Consider the following 26,199-nt stretch of genomic DNA (forward strand, 5'->3'; position numbering starts at 1 on the left):
CTTTCTGGGGTTTTAATCTTCACCTCCGGTGTTTACACCCTCTCTGCTGCTCCTGGCTTGCTGCCAAGACGGAGCATCCACACTGGGGCAAAAGCCCTTTCACAGAAACTGCAGAGATCACACCCCTCCCCCTCAGGCCTGAGCTGTGTGAGCTGCCTGTCTTGCTCTGGCTGTCTGCCCTCAGTCTGCGCCCAGTCTGATTGACCCTCCCCCGAACAAACACAGACCTTTTTTGGCGACTTTCAAGGATGTCTTCTCTTGGTGATAATTTGTGGATTTCTTTCTGGGTCAAGCATTAAGTCAGAGGCTTGTCATGAAGTAAGTTCTGAGAGAAAACGAGGAGCTCAAGCAGCTGTCTGCCTCCACGCCGCCATCTTGGCCGGAAGTCCCTTTTTTTTTCATAAATTATTGCATACTTGACCTCCTCACCCTAGCACTGATTTGACTGGATAGGGGACAAGCAAAACTGATGTGAAGGACACCAATCAACTTAGCTCACAGCAGCTCACAACTTCTGAGCTCAAGAGATCTATCAGACATTCTTTTTTTTTTTTTTTTTTTTTTTTTTTTTATTATTGCTGGAATAGTTACAGGAGAAACTGGGCTACTCTCCTTCCTCATAAAATTTGGAAAAAATATTGGCTTGAGCTCAATTTGGACCTGACATCTTTAGGATAAATTAGATAACATATTTATATAGTTCTTTAAAATTTATACAATTCTCTCCTCACAATTTTGTGAGGTAGAGAATGCAAATATTATTATCATTTAAAAGAGATGGAAACTGAAACTCAGAGAGGAAGTAGGAGTCTCAAACCTAAGTGTTAGAACTCAGATCCAACACCAGAGCTCTCCTGAATTCAAGTTCTTTACAATCTACCATATTATTCTGTGTAGGGAGGTGAGGGATGGTGGAGGGGAGTAGGGAGTGTGTGTATGTGTGTGCTATTAAGGCCAGTAATTTCACAGCTAGCAGGAAATTCCCAATGGAAAAAAATCTCTACCAATATAGATGGGAAACTGTTTTGCAATCGATTATCTGAGAGAATTCTCTGGGGTACCAAAAGGTTAAACAATTAGCTCAGGATTACATAGCCAGTATGTACCACAAAAAAGGAAATCAATCTAGATTTCATAGACTTTCCCCAATGACAAAAACAGAAGAGAAAGCTAGAGCAGGAGAGAGAGAGAGACAGATAGACAGATAAAGAGAGGGGGAGAGGGAGAGAGACAGAGACCGAGATATAGAAAGACAGTAAGAGAGAGAGAGAGAGAGAGAGAGAGAGAGAGAGAGAGAGAGAAAGAGAGAGAGAGAGAGAGAGAGAGAGAGAGAGAGAGAGAGAGAGAGAGAGAGAGAAAGAGAGAGAGAGAGAGAGAGAGAGAGAGAGAGAGAGAGAGAGAGAGAGAGAGAGAGAGAGAGAGAGAGAAGGGAGGGAAGAAGGAAGAAAGGAAGACAGAGGAGAGAGGGGGAGGAAGGGAGATATTGTTCAGAGAGAAGGGGGGTGAGCACCAAGAAACAATGATGGACAAGAAAGGCCTGCTATTTTCTTTTCTTTGTTATTCAGGATTTATCCTTCTACTTCTGCAAATCTGAAATCTAGATGGTCATCATAATCATACTCTAGGATCACCATCCAAACTAGGAGACTGGTTTATATAGGAAAGTCAATTCAACAGTTGATTCTTAGACATGCAACAAGTAATCAATCTTAACCAACAATACACCAAATGCTCTGCATATTCTTTTCCTTACTTAAAAAAAAAAACTAATAGGAAACCAGAATAAGATCAGGAAAAATTTCCTGGTGGGAATACAGAATCAGAACCAGAGCTAGACTGCTAGACATGAACCTTCCTATGATGATCAGGGATAGCTCTCAACTACCAGAGATTAGAGAGTATAACAACTGCTGCCCAAATTTTGCCCCAAATTAGATTTTTTGTAAAAGATCAAAGCTTCCTTTTCAACATCTATGACAAGAAAGTACTTGATTACTTATAGCACATAGCTCTTTAATAATCTTAAGGGCTTCTAATCTTTCTAATTTAGGGGAGTATGGCTCTATCGATCAGCTAGCATTTTATAAACATCCACTACATACCAAACACTGTCCTAGGCAAAATGTTAAAGAGCACTTGCCCTTGAGAAGCTTATATTCTATTCAGGGAGATAATATGTACAGAAACAGATATATGCAAGACGCATAAACTGTAACTGGAAGGGGGGAGGCACAAACAAGTGGAGGAACCAGATTCTTCAGCTGTATATTTAAGAATACTAAAGAGCTGGGGGTGAGAAAAAGGAGTGGATTCAAGGGCAGAGGAGAACCAGAGCAAAGGAGGGAAGATGGGAGAGAGCAGATGTAATTGTTCTCCCAAAAGTATGGAAATTTCCCACATTATATAAAAATGAAGCCATACAATGAGATATTTTGAAGTCTTAGCAATGCCAGTTACTACTTCTCATTACAGATTAATATATTTATGGACAACAAATATATTCAGGTATCTGTATTCTCAGTTTGCATTGAGAGGATTAAGGTTTGACTTGAGCTTGAGAATAAGGACTCTTCACCCAAGCACAGCACACAAGAAACCAGTCCTCAAATATCCGTAATAATATGCCATAAACTATAATCAAAAGCACATGTGGATTATGATGACTTCAAAATACCATAGAAGGGACATTATTAATCTTTTTATATGGAATGTTTTCCTTTGGCAGTCTGGATAAATATATGGACTCTTTAGAGTAATGTTTTTACTTACATAAAATAAAATATATGGGATTACCAAGGAAACAATTTATATCAAAATATAATTATCAAGACATACCAAAAAAAAAAAAAGCCTCTGTAGTCTCAAGATTGAAAACCTTTGCTCTAGAAAAACATAGGCAATCTCAATACGTGGCATGCTTAAAATCACAGGACATTATTTATAATGACAATTATTGTGATAAGCAAATTCTGAATAATTATAAGCAAATAAAGGCGAAGGAGAATACATTTTTCTTAAATAATGGTTAAAGAACTCTGCAAAATCATGTATCATTTCTAGGTTATTCACTACAATTTATTGAAGAAATCACAGGAAATGAGTGAAGGACAAAGAAAATATCTATTCATATATTACATTTTTAGACTACTCTGACTGAACAAATACAACTCCTGTATTAAATTTAATTAATTATCAGACAAAACATAAAATATCTAATTATGTTGTTCTTGCAGCAAAAATAGACCCGGCAGGTAAAATCAGATCCACTTTTTGCTGTTCCAATCTTTATTTCTAGTCTGAGTTCAGGAGTTCAGTTTCTCTAACAATTTCTTAAACAAGTACAATCTCTCAAAAATAATTAAAAAGGGAGAACATTCAATCCAAATACAATTTTTCAATTGTCTAGAGATTAATTTCATTAGCTCATGATTTCTTTTCTTGTTATATTCCACTTTAATCACCAATCTCAATATAGTACAGAGTAAATTATTTTAATTAACATTCAACATGTTTATGACCAAGACTTGCCCTACCTTAAACTTATTATAAACTGCTTTAGCAAGCCACTCTATCCTGCTATTTAATTTGTGACACAATTTAATGCTTATAGAAGTGATATAATCACTTCAACATTGCCTTTGGAAAGTATAGTAAGTTTCTTCCTAGGTTATGTTGACTGGATCTTCAGAATGTAAGCTCAGGCAATTCACAGCCAAACAGTATGGATTCACTGGCCTGTGTATTGTGTTTAGGGATGGCAAAAAAAGGATAAAATAGTGGAAAGACCACTGAATTTGGAATCAAAACTACTTCCTATCTGACAAATTATTTAAACTTTCATGGACATCATTTTCTTCATTTGTCAAAAGAAGTGGTTAGACTAGATGACTTCTGAGGACCTCGCTGACCTAGTTCCTATAAACTAGCCTCTAAGTGATTTAAGCATTCTTATGATTCTTAACTATATACCCCAGTCTTAAAAGGACTGGATGTGATCTGAAGATGTGGTCACTCTGCTTAAAACCTCTTGTTTCTATTCCATGTGTTTCAAATTTTCAAAACAGATTGTATCCTTACAGGTACATTAATTATAGGTAAAACACAATAACAGTGGAATATGCAATTTTTAAGAAAAAGTAATACGTTGTCATTTCACCGGTTCTAAGCATATTAAGGAGTAACATTAAGATCAACACATTTGACATGAATTAAATAAAATATGTCTATTTTTTAAGGTAATAGGAATTTTTTAAAAAGTTTATCATTAAACATAATACTGATAGGAATCTGGGGGAGAAATATGTGGAAGACAGTACTGATACTATGTGGTTCTAGCCCAGTAGCCAGAACTATGATTAGGGAAAACATATGATGAGAAAACAATGATCACAATGGATATTATCTCTGTGTTAAAAGCTTTTTGTTCCATGTAGCCTGCATTTTATGAATACTGTACCGGTATTATCTATTAAAAATATTATTCTTAAATTTTTATGTATCAATGTTATATATGAATAGCTGTGAACAGTGGTTGCCTGTGAGGATGATCTGATTCCAGTAGAGTTATTAGTTGAATTCTCAATTATATTTTGAAGTTTATATTTATAGTATGGGAATTTTATATTTATATAAATATAGTTTATATTTATAGTGTGGGAATTTTTCAGCAGTTCATAAAAGAGAATAGAATCTAATGTAGAAATAATGTAAAAATTGTTAGGTATTCAGTAGGTACTAAATGTTTGCAGCCCACAAGGACATGCAATTTCTATCATTTCTTGGAATAACTTTTATGGATCCCCAAATTCAAGGTCCTTCAATTAATAAACATTTATTAAGCATTTATTATATGCCAGGTACTCTTTTAAGAAGGCAGCTATTTCTTGAGGTGATGTTCTGATCTTGAATCACCAGCTTAAGCAATTCCATTTCCACAAATAAATCCAGTGATTTATGTTGCCAATTCTTTATGAACATGTTGACAGTTAACATACAAATAATAATTTGATTCTGCTCTTAGATCTTAACTATATTATAACCCCCATCCAGAGGTAAACCACCTTTGACTGCAACTGATAAATCGAATGGTGTATGCTTTTCCTCAATCTATACTAATGCTCTGTGAACTGATTTCTGCTTTTCCAGAAGTTATTTCCATAGATTTCTTACCTGTCTATCAAGTGTTCTGGAAATGTCAATCAATTCTCTTTTTCCTTTTTTGATGAAGTATTAATCTTTCTGTAACTGACTTCAAGCGACAAGCTTGGTTAGTATCATGCAGGTTTTGGCCAAGCTACTTTCCAAATCTGTCATGGCACATTTTATAGCTCCAAAAGGAAGCACTAAAAGCGGCATTTCTTAGACATGAGTGGTTTTTAAATGTGTTCTTGTTGAGATGTGATTTCAGGATGTTCATAAATCTGCCATGGATATCTCCTTTATGACTATATTCAATGTTGTTGCAAATTAATTCTCAGTATAGCCTTCATCGTTAGGTCAATTTGGCCTCTGCAATCAAGTTCAAAGCTTCCAGGTTCTTCCCTTAATTATTTAAGACTGACAAAATCCTTGACATTTTAATATCAATGGAAAAAGATTCCATGAAATAGAGGATCTGTTTAATATATTTTGGGTATATTCACACCATCATAATAATGATGATTAATACTTGTATAGTGTTGATTCTGTATCAGGTACTGGCACTTTACAATTATCATCTCATCTGACCCCACAACAATGCTGGAGAGTGGATAACTGTTATTATCTTTGATATCATTCTTATGTAGGGATTAAAAATGTTTTTAATAGGACTCCCTCAAATTTGGAAACCATACTTATTTAACTCTATTTGGAGAAACAATAATGCAGTTAAAGTAGGCAGAATCACAAGGAACATATATTGTTTTCCTGAATGATAGCATAGTTTACATAAGTTGTCTCAATAGTATGGTGTTGCTGATATATTTGAATTGTTGAATAGCTTTTTTATGTAGACACCAAAAATTCTATTTTATTTATTTGTATAACACAGATAAGCCTTAAGTGCAGAACTGAGTCAAAGATAGCATATTAAATAAGCAAAGTGGTTTTTGTGTCTCTGCACTGTCCAGCATACTCTTTAATTTCCTTATTCTCTGATGCAAACTATCTACAGAATTTTTGATGGAGACAATCTATGCTTTGAATTAAAGATCATTAAAGTATAACTGACCTAGTTGGAGAGGTCACTGGTAAACAGTAAGTATGTGATGTTTTCTGTTAATAACAATGAGACTAGACTTGTGCTTTGGAGGAAAGTGGTAACGTGTTTTTGCTAACAGTCACGTGCATTTGAACTAATAATTGTAAAGCACTTGTGTGGATAATCATGGATCTTACAGAACCCTCCCACTTGAGAATTTTTGGGAAATTCTTTGAAATAACTATCCTGTTATTCATCACATTAATAACATTAAGTTTTCTTTTTTATATTTGATTCACTTATTTTCATTGTTTTGAAATTCTTTGTGACTATACAAAAAAGACTGAACATTTTTCACATTCTCCCAATTTGGGGATTGTCTCTCCTTTGATTTTTTTTGCTTCTCAGACCTATGTAATAAGTATTTTGATTAATATTGAATTGTTCATTTGGTTCTGTGTTGCTTTGACTCCTTGTATCATAAATCTTATTTTGTTTTCAACTGTTGATTAAAAGCATCTAGAATTTCTGATAGATGTTTGTTTTCTTGATTCCTTTTTACTTATACACTTTCTCTCATTTCATGTAACAACCTCTCTTAATCCCAAATCCAGAGTTCCTTAGCCAATAAACATTTATTAAGCACTTAATATGTACCAGGTACTGTGCTAAGTGCTGATAAGCGGCTATAATTTCTTCAGGCGATGTTCTGATCCTGTATAGCCATAATAAATGTGTCTCTTTCCACAAATAAATCTCTTTGATGGACACTTTTATCAATTCTTTGTGAATATGTTGTTGGCAGTTAACATACAAGTAACTTTTTGATTATACTCTTACAATTTATTCTTGTTGGAGAATATTTGATTCAATTTGGGCAAGATTGAATTCAAATTTTCTACTGTGGATATTAGTTGAATATTGCTGTAGTTTTTTTAAAAAGCTTTTATTCACATGCTTCTGCCAAGATGGTGTCTTTATTGATCCTAAAAGTGCTCCTTGGTATTGCCAACATTGCTCTTATGGTTCATATCATAACACTGACCATCACATATTCTGGTGTACATTTAGACATGTTTCTAAATGTTTCAACAAATATTATGGGAAAACTTGTTCCTAATGGCTTTGAGAAAGTGCTAACTTATTTAATGACTATACTTAGGAATGCTGGTCTAATTAGAGTGATATTATCAAACTAAAAAAAAACCTTTTTTGAAATTAGAGAGTCTGAATGCCCCAAATCACACGAGTTATTAGTATTTCTTTTTCATTTGTATGATAATTAGGTATAATTTCTTGTGTATTATGGCTTGTTGTGAAACAAAATACTAAGGAATGCCACTTGCTCCACTACTAACATCCTCCATGTTAAGCTCCTCATTGTGATGTTTCTGAATAGGGCTATCTTGCGATCTTAGCCACCCTACCTCCAGAAGGGAGGAGAATAATACAACTCCAGTTATATTACACTGACTGGGGCCCTCACCTTATCAGTGGTATCTTCAGAATCCATTCATCGGTTGATTTGGTATTATAACCATCATTATACCGTAATGTAGTTGTTGTTATTGTTGTTATTTGTTCCTCATGCTTGAAGAGGACCAAAATGACAAAACTATGTGAGGGTCAATGTAGAGTGTGTTCCGGCTGTGATGATCGTACCATAGGAGCTCAAAAGATCATACTATAGGTCGGGCATAAAAATCCATCTGATCATTGGGAGGGAGAAATCTCTAGAGTTGTGAACCTCACATTTCTTTTAAGCTACAGCAATTCTGCTTTGCTCACAGAGCACAGAGATGCAGGGAAGCTATGGATAATCATCCTGTGCCAGCCTCTCCCAGGTCACACAATCAGAATCTTTCTTCAGAACGACCTTAAGAGTGTTCTTGTATTGCTTCTTCTGATCACAATAGGAGTCGCCTGACTCATGTGAGTTTTCCACAAAATAGACATGCATTTGGTATTTGAACAGCAGGGCCAGCCCATCAGGGTTGTGCTCTCTGCAGCAGTTTGCTTGGCAGTTCAGCTTAAGATAAGGCCTCAGGGTCTGGTGCCTTATCCTGCCAGGGGATCTTCAGAATTTTCCTCAGACAATTCCTTTTTTTAAAAATCACTTATTTTTTTTTAAAAAAACTTAAATACCAAATAGGAAAAAAAGACAAAACATTGCCATATGCACAGGAGAACTATAAAAGAGGATTCAAAATATAAAGCAATACATTTCTCTTTCAAAAAAGCCTATATAATAAATACCACACATTGTGTTCAAATTCGTCCAACCTTTTGTTTCTTGAAAGTTTTTTTTCTTTGCTGTTCACTTTTACTTTATTCTTTTTTCCCCTCTTCCTCCCCATCTTCTCTAAGAAGGCTACAACTAGTCACATACACATGTATGTGTATGCACATATATATGCAAACAAATGTGTATATACAAACATATATGTATACAAACATGCATAAATATAGATATCTATAATGATTCATATATATGAATTCATATATATACATATATATATATATATATATATATATATATATATATATATATATATATATATATATATATACAAACACACACTTATATAGTCATATGCATCTATGTAAGACTTTCTATGCTTGTTTGTCCTCTGTTTCTCTGAAGGTAGATAAAAATCTTCCTTCATAAGTCCAAGCCTTTCTATATTTTTCTAAATCCACCAACTCATCATTTCCTTTATCATAACAATATTCCAACCTTATATTGTCTATTTGACATAATTATTACCCCTGTTTTTTTCTGTTTTTTTTTTATTAAAGCTTTTTATTTTTCAAAACATATGTGCAGACAATTCTTCAACATTAGCCCTTGCAAAATTCTGTGTTCCAATCCCCTTCCCACTTCTCCCTACTTGACTTACTCCTGGCAAGTAGTCCAATACATGTTAAACATGTTAAAGTATATGTTAAATCCAGTATATACATACTTATACAGTTATCTTGCTGCACAAAAAAAGGAGCAAAACCAAACAAGCAAACAACAACAGAGAGAGTGAGAATGCTATGATGTGTTCCACACTCGTTCCCTGGGTGTAGATGACTCTCTCCATCACTGAACAATTGGAACTGGTTTGAATCATCTCCTTTTTGAAGAGAGTCACATCGGTCAGAATTGATCCTTGTATAGTCTCATTGTTGCTGTGTCCTGAGACAATTCCAATGGAAGTGATTCCTTTTCCTGGTGTAGCCTAGGGGACTTTCCAGGCGTACTAGGGCCAGGTTGGTACAAGGGCTCTGGAGAGCTTTAGTTTGGTAGGTAGTCTGATACCTTTTCTCACCCACAGCTTCCTTCAGAGCCTCCTAAGCACTGAGCTAACTTTGGCCATGTGTGCATGTGTCAAGCAGCCAAAGTAAATGAACTCATCCACAGCCTTCAGAACTTCTCCATTTGCTATAACTGATGGCTCCCCACAGAGATGGTGCGAGGCTAGCTGGTGTTAACTGTCAGGAAAATTAGTCCAAGAGGCAGAGAACAGATCCATACTTTTAAACATCTCAGTCTTAGAGGCTGAATTAAGTGCACAGAAAGTCATGTATCAACTCTCCCTCCACTTGCATCTTGGCTTTTAGCCTTTCCAAGTTATATCATTCACCATCAGGGCAGTAGGTGACTTTGATGTTTGGTTTCTTGTTGTGATACGGGAGCCACCAGCCAGTGGTTGGTGGAGGTCTTACACAGACCTGTAAGAATGGACCCCTTCGTGTGAGAGGATGATGATGATGATGATGATGATATGAGGAGACTGAGAGGCAGTTGCTGTTCTCTGACCTCCTCCTCTTCCCTCTGCCTCCAATTTATCTCATTCCCAGTCCCCAACACCTGTGTCAGCAAAGGCTGCCCCGCAGCTCCTTCAGACGCTGTGATCCACAGCTGGGGAGGCTCTCGGGGAATTAACCTGCCCCTTCACCCAGGCCTGGTCCTTAACAGTTTCTCCTTGAAAGCGTCTGACAACGCTGCTGAAAATATCACTCTAAGGAGTATGGAGGCAAGCACACAGTCTGACTTTCTGTGGTGACCAAGAATGTGCACTTAGCCAAAAGCATGCAAGCATGCTATTGTGGAACTGGAAACATGGTTGTTATTTGAGATAAGAAAGAGATACATGGATGCTCACAATCTTAATACTAATTAACAGTTAGGTTAGTATTTGTATTATTTTGTGCTATAGTTATTTATAAATGGCATCTGTATCCACCCAAATATAAGTATCCTAAGGATGAGGACAACTCAAAACATTGTGCCATACTCGATGTTTAACAGTCTTGCTTAATAATTGTTTTGGGGAATTAATGTTTCTTAATTATAAAACCATTTTAAAAAGCTAATTGTTGATTAGCCTTGTATATTTGGAGAAGAATTTAAATGCAAGTAATAAAAATTCCAAATAATCATTTATGTCAAATAAAAATAGCCATAAGATAAAGACATGTTGTTTGTCATAATTTATACTTAAGAGTTTTGCATCTTTGGGTAGGAGATATACAATTGTATTGTTTTTGTTTGCTGTAGTAATAAATACAAATGAAGTACTAAATGTATTTCACTAAATACTGAATAATTGCAATAATCATAGAAGCCAATTATTATGTTCAAGTAAGTGTGAATCTAGTAAATTTTACATTACAAACTTTATTTTTACTTTAAAATGTGACAGCATCTTGAATCTACATGAAGACTTATTTAGACATAATTAGGAAGAAAATAAAGGATCTTAGAGATCAATTTATTAATGAAAAAAAGCTTATATCCAAATTTGTATGTGACCTGACCAAAGTCAAATGACCAAGATTAGAGATCCAATCTAATCTGCACCACACTTTTCTGTCATCTTTAAAAATAAGAATACAACCTTCATGTTTTCTAAAGATTTTTTTTTGATTAGTGCATGTAGATAAATAGGGAGATATGAAATAATGGCCAAAGAAGCACCATTTTACAAGATCATCTAGAAAATTTAACTGTTAATAATAGAAGATAGAACAGGGTTATCATGCAACAATGTGCATAGGATGGACCTAATCATTTAGTTCCTTTCTTCCCCTGTAGACTTATATTTCCTTTTTTTTGTTTGTTTTTGTTTTTGTTTTTTTGTTTTTTTTGTTTTTGTTTTGTTTTGTTTTTTACTAGATAAAAGCTCCATCAAAACATCCATGTTTAATTTTGTTCCCTGTGGCTGATAGTCTTGGATTTAACCCTTTCTTTTGACAAGGATGTCAATTCTTCCCTCCAACAACCACTTTCTCTAATAAGTAAGTAGGTATTAAGAGGCAGCCACGGAAGATAAAAATGTCCAAGTAAAAGTCATTTCTCTCTCAAAGGAAATTTTTGATTATTACTCTCAGTCTCTCTACTTTTCCCAAGAAAGGTAAATGTCAATTCCATACAAAGTATGCATTATTTTGATATACTGAAATTTGCTTGTTTTCAATACTGGTCCAACATCCATTCAACTGTGAAGTTGAATGGTTAAGTAGGCAAAGTGTGAGAGTATGAGCCAGGAAGACTAGTGTTTCAGACTATAAATTACATTGCAGATGCCAAACCATATTCATTGGTAGAGGAAGCTTACATCCCATGAGTCTCCCATTTCAGTGAAATGATGGGCACAGATTTTTTAAAGTATACAAATATCTATAAGTCTCTTTCCCCTTCCCCTAGATGACAAGCAATCTGACATAAGTTCTACATGTACAGTTCTATTAAACATTTTCATATCAGTCATACTGTGAAAGAAGAAAAAGAACAAAAGGGAAAAACCACAAAGGAAAAAAAAAACCTAAAAAAGTGAAAATAGCATACTTCAGTATGCATTCAGACTCTGTTTTTTTCTCTGGATGCAAGTAGCATTTTCCGCCACAAGTCTTTTGAGATTGTTCAATTATTGTATTGTTGAGAAGAGTTAAGTCTATCATAGGTGATCATTGCACAATATTGCTATGTACAATGTTCTCCTTACTCTGCTCACTTCCCCCAGCATCAGTTCATGTAAGTATTCCCAGGTTTCTCCAAAATCCTCCTGCTGATTTTTTATAATAGTATTCCATAGTATATATCACAATTTGTTCAGTCATTATCCAACTGATGAGAACTTCCTCAATTTCTATTTCTTTGTTTCCAAAAAAAGAGCTACTATAATTTTTTGGTACAAAAGAACCTTTTCCTTTTTTATGATCTCTTTGGGACACAGATCTAGCAGTGACTTTTTTTTTTTAAAGCTTATAACAAAAGGAGAGACAACTAGATAGCCTGGTAGACATAGCACGATGTCTGGAGTCCAAAAGAACCAAGTTCAAATCCTGGGTTTGTATACACGCATTCACACACACACTCACACACACACACACACACACACACACACACACACACACACACACTTTTAAAAAAAATCCAGGTTTGACTTACTTATTGACTCAATCTCCTAAAATAAAAGAACCTCTCCTGAAGGGACAAGGTAGATCAAGGTCTGCCAGCGCAGACTAACTCCTGGTTTCTGTCACCCTTCTCTGTGCTCCTCTGCTGACTCTGGTCCACAGGACCTTCTATACCACGCCAGGGTACTCAGCGCCTCTACCCCAGCCACCGAAGCACCACTTTTGTGTGGATTATCTTCACTCACCATAAGGTGAGTCCCCTGAGGGCAGGGAATATCCTGCTCACAGCCCAGTTCCTGGCACAGAGCAAGCTCTTAATTAGTGTCTGCTGGCTAACTGATTTAACCTTTGGTTCCTCCAAGAAACAAGCCAGAGACCAGTTACTAAGAGGAGATTTCATGGTGAGAATTCCCTGCACTCATTATAAAATGACAGGTCTAGACCAGAAGAGTGACTGTTCTGTGTGTGCTGTGGGAGAATATGTAGAGATGAATGTTCACATTACATTTTGGAGGAAAGAAAGGGAAAGGAGAAAGAGGTGCTCCTTCTAAAGACCTACCTCCAATGTCTCAACTTGGGAATGAATGGATGAATGAGCATTTATTAAGCACCTACTATTTCTATAAATTTAAATATAAATTATGGCATGTGGATGTTATCAGTATTATTGTTCTGTAAAAAACGACCAGCAGAATGATTTCAGAGAGGCCTGGAGAGACTTACATGAACTGATGCTGAGGGAAATGAGCAGACCATTTGTACACAGCAATAACAAGGTTGATGATCAATTCTGAAGAACGTGGCTCTTCAACAATGAGATGATTCAAACTAATTCCACTTGTTCAGTGATGAAGAGAGCCATCTGCACCCAGAGAGGACTGTGGGAACTGAGTGTGGATCACAACATAGCATTCTCACTCTTTCTGTTGTTGTTTGCTTGCATTTTGTTTTCTTTCTCAGTTTTTTCCCTTTTGATCTAATTTTTCTTGTGCAACATGAAAATTTTGGAAATATGTATAGAAGAATTGCACATGTTTAACATATTGGATTACTTGCTGTCTGGGGAAGGGGATGGAGGAAGGTAGGTAGAGGAATTTGAAACACAAGATTTTACAATGTTGAAAACCATCTATTTTGAAAATAAAAAGTTTTTTTTTAATAAAATAAATGTGAGAGATAATAAGAGCTCTAGAAGGCAGAAGGAAAGAGTGGTGTACATTGGAGAAAGCTAAAGGATAGTGAGTTTGACAACAATTCCTGGAGAAGTTCTCAAAAGCATTTTTAAGGGATAGTTCCATAGAAATGGAAATGATGATGACTAAGAGTTTTATTACGTGCAGGTAATAACATGATCTTTTATATGGAACTAGAAAAGAGATCCTTGGTCTTCAGTGCTTTCAGTGAAGAATTGAAGGAGACCTGTGTAGGCAAGAACAAATATGTTTTTCTCCTCTTCCTTTTGAGCTTGTGAACCATTTGGGGCACACCAATCACCTGCCACTGCTCTCACCTGAAATGCTGTTTTTCCCATGATCTAGTCAAGCACTATTGTTCCATCAGCAGATGGATGCTAAAGCTGAGAGCCACCTCAAGTTATGAACTGGAAACTATTCTTACCTCATGTGGAAGATAGTTGAACCCTCCTCAAACCAGCAATCACTAAAATAAGTCACCTCAATCAAAGAGTGGCAAGGAATACAACATAAGTCCACTATAAAAGGCTATAAAAATATTCAACAGCATTTGGTACATTATTTGACCCTTCAGAAATCAATGGTAACTCTTAAAGAATCTGCCATTTCGAAAGCTATATGCATTTCTTCCCTATATTTGGCAAATACAAGCATAAGACAAAAATATAAAAGTAGGAGCTAAAGTAGCCTAAATGATAGCTATTACAAAGCATGAAACATGAAAAATTATTACTTTTGCTGTTGCAACATCAGACTTCAGAACCATATCATTTTAAGTAGCACACAAAGCTTTCACTTTATGGATGAGCAAGTCAATAAAAGAAAAATGCTAACAATTTCTGCTAGAAAAGAATATTTAAAGCTGCAGTACCTGGTAAAAGCTGGATTATGTTCAGTCATAGCTACTAGCAGTTTCAGAGCATAGGCTGGTACTGGATCAGGTTCCATAAGGACATGCTCATACCTTGAATTAAAAAAAAACATTTAATTCAATTTAACATGCAAAAGCTTAAAATTATAAGAAATAGCAAAATATCCATTAGATATAAAATTTAAAAGATGAGAAGTTTTTCCAAAAACCAAGAATGTAAAAGAATTATCTTCTAAATATCAGTATTCCTAATACTGAAGGGATACTGAAAATTGAATCTTTAAGAGTTCAGTTTTCTAGTAAGCTACCCATCCAAAGCCACCATCAAGAACCTGGAATCAACAACAAAAGACGAAGAACCTCTTCAAATAGATGCCTTCAAGTTAATACATCTTATTCATAAGTTGTTAAAATGATGGGCTTTTAATTTATGCATAATTTCAATAGTCTGATCATTTTATTACCAAGACAACTACAGATAAGTAGCAAATTAGAAGGATGAAGGCAAATTGTTACTATGGTCAAGACCTAATAACCACCGGCATTGACAGTTGATGGCCTAATAGCAACAGAAAAGATTGGGGGAGGAGGGAAATCTCTATAAAATCATACAGAAAAATTCTAAAAGCTGAGGAATCTGGAAAAATTTCAGATAGACAGCCATTACCTACACATATTGGTAGATTATGAAGACATCATTGTATTATAGCATTCTATAATAATATGCAATAAGAGAAAATTGAATTTCTTGAAAAATGAGAAAGCATTGAAAATCCACACAATGCAAAATCCACATTACTAATTAATACTGAAAGACCGTGAGTCAAATGATTCTGAAGAAAAAAGGGGCATACTTAGAATGGATTTTTGAAAATTTATTTTTAAGTTCAATAAGAGAAATCTAACTTAGAGACTATCCAAAAAAGAAGATGGTATCTGCAATAACTATACTAAATGAATACATTTTCATAAAACATGAACAACCTATAAAATAATTTCAAGTTCCAAGCAAGACAGTAGAAACTGTAGTTATTGGTGTTATAAGATCAAGGAAGGAAAGGTGGAACTCTTTAGAACTAGAATAAGGAGGCATTAAACACCAGCAAAGCATAAATGATTTGAGAAGGCTATGAAGAACCGTGGGAAAGTAATGGAAGATTGCATCAATATCTAATTAGTACAACACAGTGGACAACATGAAAAGTTTGTCAATTAAAGGGGAGAGAGAGAGAGAGAGAGAGAGACAGAGAGAGAGAGAGACAGAGAGAGAGACAGAGACAGAGAGAGAGAGAGAGAGAGAGAGAGAGAGAGAGAGAGAGAGAGAGAGAGAGAGAGAGAGAGAGAGAGAGAGAGAGAGAGAGAGAGAGAGAGAGAGAGAGAGAGAGAGAGAGAGAGAGAGAGAGAGAGAGAGAGAGAGAAGGAATGGAGAGAGGGAGGGAGGAAAGTAAGGAGGAGAATAAAAGAAGAGAGAGGGAGGGAAGGGGAAGGGGAAGAGAGGGGAGAAGGAGGGAAGGAGAGAAACAAAGAAAGAAACAACTTATGGAATGGAAGTGGAAAGTCTATCAAATTATTGATTCCCCTTAATCAACAAGTGGAAGTGAAAGTGTAATGTTAAGGCAATAGAGGGAGTAAAAGCAATGCTAAGAATAAATTTTAAATTTCAATATACTTTTTCAACTGTTATAGAGGCTTGAAAAGTAAAGTAATTAGAGGAAAAAGAACCCCTTAATTAGGAAGATGTGGAAAATATATTGTTATAAGAAGTCTAACATAATAAAAATGCAAACACCCAAATCCAAAAGAAAAAGTTTGCATTAATGTAAAGAACAAAGGAAAAGTTATGTCAAAAAAGGCAGCTGAATCTCTAGCATCTCACCAGAAAGTACCAAGTCAAAAGAAAGTCCTTAATTATTGACTCAAATTCTTTCTGGTGGTTTATCAGGTACTTATCAGGCAAAGCACTTTACCAACTCCCTCTGTGCATATGTGACCCCATCTTTCCTAAGAGAAAGCACCATTGCCTTGTGGCTAAACAATGAGAAAACAGTCCCCCCCTCCAAAATAAAAGTCAATATTCAGTCTGAGTGTTTTATACAAGCATTTGGTTTATACTATTCAAAACAAATCTATAATCAAGAAAACAACGTATTGACTGAGGAATAAAGAGAGTATGCTAGAGTGTCTCAGAAGAATAAAGGGCAGCTCATTTATGACACAGTCATTGATTACTAACCAACCTGTCCAAAAATGCTGTCCTATTTACACGGCCTTTACAATGGCAAAGGCTTTGCCTCAGTCCACATTCACACTTGTTCATGTTCTTTCTAGTACATAAAACAGAACCAAATACAAGAGAATGCTAGAGAATCTGATGTCCATGAAAAAAACTGTTCTCTTCTTAAAGCACACCAGTCAGCTAACATCATTGACAATAACCAATATAAAATGTGGCATCTTTGGGAGAGTATTTAAGCCCACTCTGGCTCTGTGGCCCCTTGAGCCCATTATTATTTCACTTGAATAGAAATGTTTATAGCTTTCAAGTCAATAAGGAAGTAGAACCTCTTAATATCCATGGATGACATCAACTTAAAAAACAATATGCTGAAAAAGACATCTCAACTAGATGGCCGAGCTGGGCAAATTTGTTTATATAACTTTAACATATTTAACATTATTGGTCAACCTGCCATCTGGGGGAAGGGGTGGGGAAAAGGGGAAAAGTTGGAACAAAAGATTTTGGAATTGTCAGTGCTAAAAATTACCTATACTTAAAATTTTTGTAAAAAGATAAATAATTATTTTTTAAAAAATAAAAAAAATGACAGTACTGATAAACCATTACCTCAATTTCTTTTTTTAAGGAGAAAGATAACCAATTAGTATAAAATCATGAAGAAAAAGGATATATAGTCAGTCCATGGGTCATTTAAGTGCCTGCTATGTTCCAAACACAGTGCTAGGAGTTGGGGATACAAACAAAGGCAACAACAGCCCTCAAGCAGCTCACAGTCAGAGGGGGAGACCTCATGCCAACAACAATATAACCACAAATATGTATATAATAAAATGGAAACAATATTATAGCTGCTCTTTCTGTAGTGGCAAAGAACAGGAAATTGACGGGATGCCCATAAATTAGGGAATGACAAGGATGTTGATAAGACCTGGGAAGACAAATTTGAAACTTAAAAATATATTTTTTCAAATGTTAGAAATTACTTACATGTGATGGGAAAATAAAATATTAAAAATGAAGTGACCAAAACATTAAAAAGAAACAATGATCAAATCACTGTTATGGCTAAGTCGCCATTCTTACCTACAAGATATGTACATAATAAAATGGGAACAATACTGTGATCAAGAAAGTCTCCAAAGGATTTCCTAGGTGAACTTTAACCTAAGACTTGAACAAAGCTAGGGAAGCCAGGAGGCAGGGATGAGAGGGGAGAGTTTGGGGTGGGAGGGAAAGCCAGAGAAAATGCCTAGCATCAAGACATGAAGCTTCCTTTGGGAGGACCGGCAAGAAGGCCAATATCAATTAATACCAAATATATTTCAGGAGGGGCATAGGGAGCTTGAAATCCACTGGCCCTAGGATGACCAGTATAAAATACCAAAATGGATACAAAAAGAAATAAAGAATAGCAATTGGGCACAGTTCCAACAGTACATTAATATTCCAGTATTCTCACAGTCCAACATTTATCATTTTCCTTTTTTGTCATATTAGCCAATCTGAGAAGTGTGAGGTGATATTTCAAAGTTGTTTTAATTTGCACTAATCAGTAGTAATATAGAGTATTTTCACATGAATACAGATAATTTTGATAATCAATGTTTCTTTAATAGAATTTATTTAATGATAGTATAACAAGTTTGGATTTTCTTGATAGGTAATAGGAACTCAGTGACTAAAACGGGTGTGAAAAATAATCTAAATGTAAGAAGAGACTAAAGGAGAAATTAGAATGTTGTGGTAGTAGTTCAGGCAGGTATGTAGTAGTGGAGAGCTTTACCATTGTAGTGCCAGTGGAGGAGAGAAGAAGGCAAGGTAGAGTCAATAGGATGAATGCTTATACCATTGATAAAAATAGTGATAAATAAAAGAAAGGAAGGTTAGGGGAGAAGGAATATTAGTTCTGTATGGGCCACTATGTGAAACAAAACAATCTGAGCAACTGAGTAATTGAACAGTATTAGAAACAGCCAATATGGTGGAGTGCTCTGAATTCATCTAATATGATTATCAGTTGAAAAGATTGCAGGAAGAAAAGTCTCAGAGAAATATAATAGCTGTGATAGTTGCATTTAAGCATGTGACTGTTCTTTCTAAGGAAATATTAGATGTGGGGTTTTTTTGTCCCTGGAGGTCAGAACCAGATACACTGAATAAAAGTTGAAAAAAAGACAAGTTTAGATTTTCTCCCTAACAATAAGAGCTGTTTAGAAATGCACTTAGCCACTTCGGGAGGTGAGGAGTTCCTCTTTATTGGAAATCTTCAAGTAGAGTGGGAATTATTTTTGGTATAGAATAGAATATATGACATATAGATGGAAATTTGGATCTGAATCTCAAGGGTATAGAAATATTTAATAGGGAATTCTCTAAATAAATAATATTTTTGAAGTTATGGAAATGAATAAAAATGTCAAGGGAAAGTATAAAGAGAAGGTCAAGACAAAAATGTTTAAAACATTTACTGCAGAAGGCCATGAAGGGAATAGGCTAGGGAAAGAGAAGGGAAGGAAGAATCTGAGAGGAATAAGAAGGTGTTACTGGAGCCAAATGTCAGTATCAAAGGAGAGAACAACAGTATCAAATCCTGCAGAAGTCAAAAATGTAAAAAGATTTGAGGTTGTATTCAGAGAGCAGAATTTTAGAGAGAGCATAGTACTGGGCAATGGTGGAGTCAAAGACAGGACCTGGACCATATGCAGCCATAGCAAAGTGAGAGATAAGAAAAATGAGGGACTGTGACAATAGGAAGCCAGAAGAGTAATCAATAGGAATGAAAATAATTGTCAAAGATTACAAAGCTTTGGGCAAGAAAGTAAAGCTTATAAGAGCACAATTTGTAGTTTCTTCAGGAATGCTCAAATAAGGCAAGAAATGCAAAGGAGAACAAATGGTTTAGAACAATCACAATTGGCTAAAAAGCTGCAATTTAGGAAGGACATCAGGATAGCCATGGACAAGGTGAAGCTATGAAACGCTGGTAAGAGTTTATTTGCCTTGTGTCTTACAATTATAATCTATACTCCAAAAACTGGAGCAGGGAATATGCTAGGAATACAGAGACAGCTGCATGAAGGACAAATAGTAGCTGAGGCACCCAGAAGTTCAAGGAAATAAAATACAAGATAGGAAACCAGAAATAAAATCCATAGCTTCCATCTCTAAACACAAATGCACAAAGAATGGACAATAAATAAGGTGAAATGAAAGCTTTGGTGCAAAGAAGCAAATTTAGCTTCATAGTATTACTAAGATTTAGGACAAAATTCAAAACTCAAATATAGTTTAAAATAGCTATACTTTCCTTGAAAGAAAGAGTAGGCTAAAATGGGAGACAGATAGATAGGAGAAAATGGTAGCGTGCAGTATTTTTGGTGATGGTCAATGGAAGTAGAAACAGAAGAAGTTTTGTCAAACTGATAAGGTCTAGGCTCCCCTGCAAACCCTTGGGATTCAGTGCAAAGGTAGGGAGTTTTGGGGACTCCCTTCTGGCATGCAGAGATTCTCTGTAAAGGAATTTACAGACCCAAAAACCTAGATTAATAAAAGAGGTTTATTATAGGAATTGGGGAGTAAGGTTAGAAATCCTGACAGAGAGGCCCTGACAGAGAGGCATAAAGTCTGGTTAGCGAAATAAGTGAGGGTAAAGATAGGGTAGCACTGGAAAAGAATATTCTCATGGACAGAGGCCCTTGGCATCCCAAGCATGGCATAGCTGGCATGTTTGGAACCTCCGCAAAGAGAGGGTTTTAGTTTGGCTCCTTTATATTAAGTGTCCCAGTGGGGGCTGGGAGAGCCCAAGTTGGCTCAGACCCGGTGGGGGCTGGGACAAGCCCAGATGCTTTTTTATCAGGATTTATAATTGAATCAAAGGCTCTGGCATCCTGGAAAGACAACTTGTCTGGGGAGGATATGCCTCAGCCAGGAAGGGCTGGGAATCTGAAAGGAATCACAGATCAATAGGAAATAACAGTTTCTTAAAATGATCATAACCCACTTCAAAACCATCCAAACAAAATTAAAAGTTTAGGAATCAAATCATACATCTGTGTCTTTGTCAAGAAAACCGCATGAACAGTATGGTCCATAAGGTCACAAAGAGTTGCACACAACAGTACAACAAAGATGAGGGGATCAGACTAGATGGCTGCCTCTAACATCCTGTCTAGCCCTAACTCTGTGGTGCTATGACGCTGTTCCTTATTCCACATCTCTTGGCTTTTGGCATTTTCTCTGGCCACTGGACCCCGATGACTCTGAAGGGGAAGGGGAGGCAGGGACCTTGTCCAGCCCTCCCTTACTTCAGTTCAGTTTACTTGTATATCACGGTACCACCTCCCTATGTCATGATCCTCTTCCAGAAGGAAGGGCAAACTACACAGGATGTATATCAAGGAAATCATAAAGGACAGGAAAGGACCATGTGTGCAAAAATGTTTATAGCAGCTCTTTTTGTGGTAGCACAGAATTGGAAAATGAGTGGATGCCCATCAGTTGAAGAATAGCTGAACAAGTTATAGTATATGAATGTTATGGAATATTATTTTTTCTATAAAAATGATGAACAAACTGATTTTAGAAATACACGGGAAGATTTACATGAACCGATGCTTAGCAAAACAAGCAGAACCAGGAATACATTGTATACAGTAACAGCACAAATGTGCAATGATTAACCATGAAAGGATTGGTTCTTCTCAGTGTAATTCAAAGTAATCCCAATGGATTTTGGACAGAAAATGCCATCTGCATCCAGAAAAAGAATTATGGAGAATGAATGTAAGTCAATACTATTTTTCTAGTTTTTTTTTTCTTTTCTCTTGTGGTTTTTCCCTTTTGCTCTGATTTTTCTTTCTATATATGATGCATGAAGAAATGTGTATTTAAAACATTTATAATCAGAAAAAATAAAACAATTAATTTTTTAAAAAAGAATAAAGGACAAACAACAACACATATTTGCCAAGAAAGCATAATATATAGTAGATATAGCAGTAATAAAAACCCAAGCATCTGTATTACTTTTCTCTACACCAGAAGCAGAAAACTAGTAATTTCTTTATGTGCCTTAAAGGTAATTTCCCTCTTCAAAAGTAAAAGAACTAACATGGGCCAATTCTATTATTATGACTGATTCTCACTAACAAGGAAGAACTAGCTGTTAGGATAAAAATGATGGGAACCTTGGAGGGAAAAGAGTTTGGGATATATCAGGACAGGAAAGCCAAGCATAGTTTGATTCAATGTTGTTATTGTTGTTTGTCCTTCCTTTAAGAGAAACATGACATCAGGGAAAGGATGCCACGACACACAAGTGGACTGGGTTTGAGTGAGGGAGGGGTGGGCAAGGTCACCTGTATCTCTTTCCTCTCCAGAGCCATCTGGATCCAGTGGCCAGGGATAAATCAGCATGACTGGGGATGGCCCCAGATGCAGGGAGAGATAAGTTAAGATCTTTAACAGGTCTCAGTTTGACTGAGGCTGTACCCATTCAGTGATTAAAGATAAGTAGCAACTGAGGCAAAGAATCTCCTCTTTCACCTAATCAAAAAAAATCTAAATAAATCTGGAATATCAAATATCAAAGGGTTCAGAGGATGGCTAAAGACATTCTACAAAGGGCAGTTGAAAGGGGAGAAGGAAGAGGGAAATGTTCAAAAATGAAATTCTGAAGATCTAAAGGGAAACAACTTTGATGAGGAGGAAAAACATGAACTTAAGGCTTGATGTCAAAAGAAAAAAAAAGTCCTTAGAATTACAACTTATCAAAAATGGAATATGCTGCCTTGGAAGCATATTCAGACTAAAGTGAGAGTCTCTAAGCAAAGCCTGGACATGACAAAAATTCCTTTTGGGGAGTAGGTTGGGATAGCTTCTGAGGTTCTTTCCCAACCCCAAATTCTGTGATTCTGATGAGGTGTGAGAAGTGAGGGTAAGAGATCTCCTAATAGCAGTTGTGCAGATTTTTGCAAAAAAAATTCACAAACTCTAATAAATACAGGCAAGAGGTTTGTGGCAAGAATGAGATTTATTCTCACTAACATGACAGCTACCTTAGTAAGCAAAGAATCCTGGCAGGATAGGTTTTTTTTTCCTTTTTTTATTATTTAGAATTTTTTTCACAGTATATATGCATGAGTAATTTTTTTATAATATTATCCCTTGTATTCATTTTTCCAAATTATCCCCTCCCTCCCTTCACTCCCTCCCCCTGATGACAGGCAATCCCATACATTTTACATGTTACAATATAACCTAGATACAATATATATGTGTGTAAATACCATTTTCTTGTTGCACATTAAGTATTAGCTTCCGAAGGTATAAGTAACCTGGATAGATAGACAGTAGTGCTACCAATTTACATTCACTTCCCAGTGTTCCTTCTCTGGGGGTAGCTAATTCTGTCCATCATTGATCAACTAGAAGTGAGTTGGCTCTTCTTTATGTTGAAGATTTCCACTTCCATCAGCATACATCCTCATACAGCATTGAAGTGTACAGCGATCTTCTGGTTCTGTTCATTTCACTCAGCATCAGTTGATGTAAGTCTCTCCAGGCCTCTCTGTATTCCTCCTGCTGGTCATTTCTTACAGAGCAATAATATTCCATAACCTTCATATGCCACAATTTACCCAACCATTCTCCAATGGATGGACATCCATTCAACTTCCAGTTTCTAGCTACAACAAAAAGAGCTGCCACAAACATTCTGGCACATACAGGTCCCTTTCCCTTCTTTAGTAGTTCCTTGGGATATAAGCCCAGGAGTATCACTGCTGGATCAAAGGGTATGCACATTTTGATAACTTTTTGGGCATAGTTCCAGATTGCTCTCCAGAATGGCTGGATTCTTTCACAACTCCATCAACAATGCATCAGTGTCCCAGTTTTCCCACAGCCCCTCCAACATTCATCATTATTTGTTCCTGTCATCTTAGCCAATCTGACAGGTGTGTAGTGGTATCTCAGAGTTGTCTTAATTTGCATTTCTCTGATCAGTAGTGATTTGGAACACTCTTTCATATGAGTGGATATAGTTTCAGTTTCATCATCTGAGAATTGTCTGTTCATATCCCTTGACCATTTATCAATTGGAGAATGGTTTGATTTCTTATAAATTAGGGTCAGTTCTCTATATATTTTGGAAATGAGACCTTTGTCAGAACCTTTAACTTTAAAAATATTTTCCCAGTTTGTTACTTCCCTTCTAATCTTGTTTGCATTAGTATTGTTTGTACAGAAGCTTTTTAGTTTGAGGTAATTAAAATCTTCTATTTTGTGATCAATAATGATCTCTAGTTCTCCTCTGGTCATAAATTCCTTCTTCCTCCACAGGTCTGAGAGGTAGATTATCCTCTGTTCCTCTAATCTATTTATTATCTCATTCTTTACTGGCAGGATAGTTTTGCAAAGACGGTTTTATACTGAGAAGAAAATATCTTCATCAGTGGACAAAATCCTGTTAGGACTTCTGCAAAGATGGGTTGACAAACCCCCAGTTATATCTGGCCATTGTTGGCCTAGAGGGGAGAGTTTGAGCCACTCAATAGAGGACATTGACTATGTCTCAGGCTGAGATTTCCAACTGAATGAGATTACTTATCTTGGGAAGGATGTTGTCTGGGAAAGGTGTGCCCCCCCCCTGGGTTTGAGATTCAGGAACACTCTTCCCCCCAAAAAAATCTCAGTTTACATCAACTCTATGAAAATTAGAACATGATAGAGAATAAGATGAAGAAAAAGATTATGAACCATATCCAGAAGTCACTGGCTAAGTTGGGACAATAGCCTACATCAATATGTGGGAAAACAACAGTAATCAGTTACATTCTATATAGTCAGGGCACATAGCTTGAAAATGCAAATAAAGAAGAGATTCTGTTTATAGTAGCAAGAAAAATAATTAAATCTGTAAGTATCAATTTAATCTGGAGAAATAAGATTTATTCAAAGGAAATGAGAAAACCCTCACAGGAAAAATAAAAGAGCACATGAATAAATGGAGACGCTTTGCCCTTGGCAAAGAAAAATGAATAAAGTAAAGACAACAATACTCTGAAAGTTGCTTAGATACATTTACTGCAATACCAACTAAAAGATCCTTACAAACAAATAATGAAATGATATGTAAAGGTACGTGGATCAGAATTCAAACAAATATTTAAAACAACAAAAGAAATGGTCAAGGATTTCCCCTAACAAATGTAAAACATACTTAAAAGTGATAATTGTTAATGTTAAAATGCCGGTTTAAGAACGATGAAAAAGAATAGAATAGAGATTTTCAAAATAGATTCAAATTACTATTAAAAACTTAATATATAATCATAAGTCTATAGATTTGAGGCTAAAAAGATCTTAAATTTCAATCTCATCCTTTTATTTTTTTTAAATCATACCAACTTTTTCTTTTCAATTTAGTTATTTGAATGACTGTTGAAAAGAAGAAAAAATAGACTTGTTCTCTCTAATCCCAAACAGAATAGGAATAATGGGCGTAAATTATATAGAGGTAATTTTTTGGCTCTCTGGGAAAGATAATTAGAAAATTCTTTTTTTTTTTAAATAAAGTGAGATTTAAATAATTGGAAAGACATTCAGTGCTCTTGGATAGGCCAAGCGAATATAATAAAGATGACAATACTCCCCAAACTAATCTATTTATTTAGTGCTATACCAATTAGACTCCCAAGAAACTATTTTAATTACCTAGAAAAAATAACAACAAAATTCATATGGAAGAATAAAAGGTCGAGAATTGCAAGGGAACTAATGAAAAAAAAATCAGATGAAGGTGGTCTAGGTGTACCTGATCTAAAGCTATATTATATAGCAGCAGTCACCAAAACCATTTGGTATTGGCTAAGAAATAGACCGGTAGATCAGTGGAACAGATTAGATACAAAGGACAAAAAAGGGTACATCTATAGCAATCTAGTGTTTGACAAACCCAAAGATACCAATATCAGGGATAAAAATTCATTATTTGAAAAAAAACTGTTGGGAAAACTGGAAATTAGTATGGCAGAAATTAGATATGGATCCACACTTAACACCATATACCAAGATAAGATCAAAATGGGACCATGATTTAGGCATAAAGAATGAGATCATAAGTAGATTAGAGGAACAGAGAATAGTCTACCTCTCAGACCTGTGGAGGAGGAAAGAATTTATGACCAGAGGAGAACTAGAGATCATTATTGATCACAAAATAGAAGATTTTGATTACATCAAACTAAAAAGTTTCTGCACAAACAATACTAATGCAAACAAGATTAGAAGGGAAGTAACAAAT

The 26,199-nt window shown here is 35.7% G+C and overlaps 1 protein-coding gene across 3 annotated transcripts in view; it reads right to left on the bottom strand.

Annotated features, from left to right (window-relative positions):
• Positions 1-26,199, bottom strand: part of ULK4 (unc-51 like kinase 4) — a 624,778-nt gene that overhangs the window by 339,059 nt on the left and 259,520 nt on the right. For all 3 annotated transcript variants that reach the window (XM_074272175.1, XM_074272174.1, XM_074272171.1), the window contains exon 30: positions 14,657-14,749. In XM_074272175.1, coding sequence (XP_074128276.1) covers positions 14,657-14,749 — 93 coding nt within the window. The remainder of the gene's footprint in view (positions 1-14,656; positions 14,750-26,199) is intronic.

Source organism: Sminthopsis crassicaudata, chromosome 5, assembly GCF_048593235.1.
Source record: "Sminthopsis crassicaudata isolate SCR6 chromosome 5, ASM4859323v1, whole genome shotgun sequence".
Lineage (NCBI taxonomy): Eukaryota > Metazoa > Chordata > Mammalia > Dasyuromorphia > Dasyuridae > Sminthopsis > Sminthopsis crassicaudata.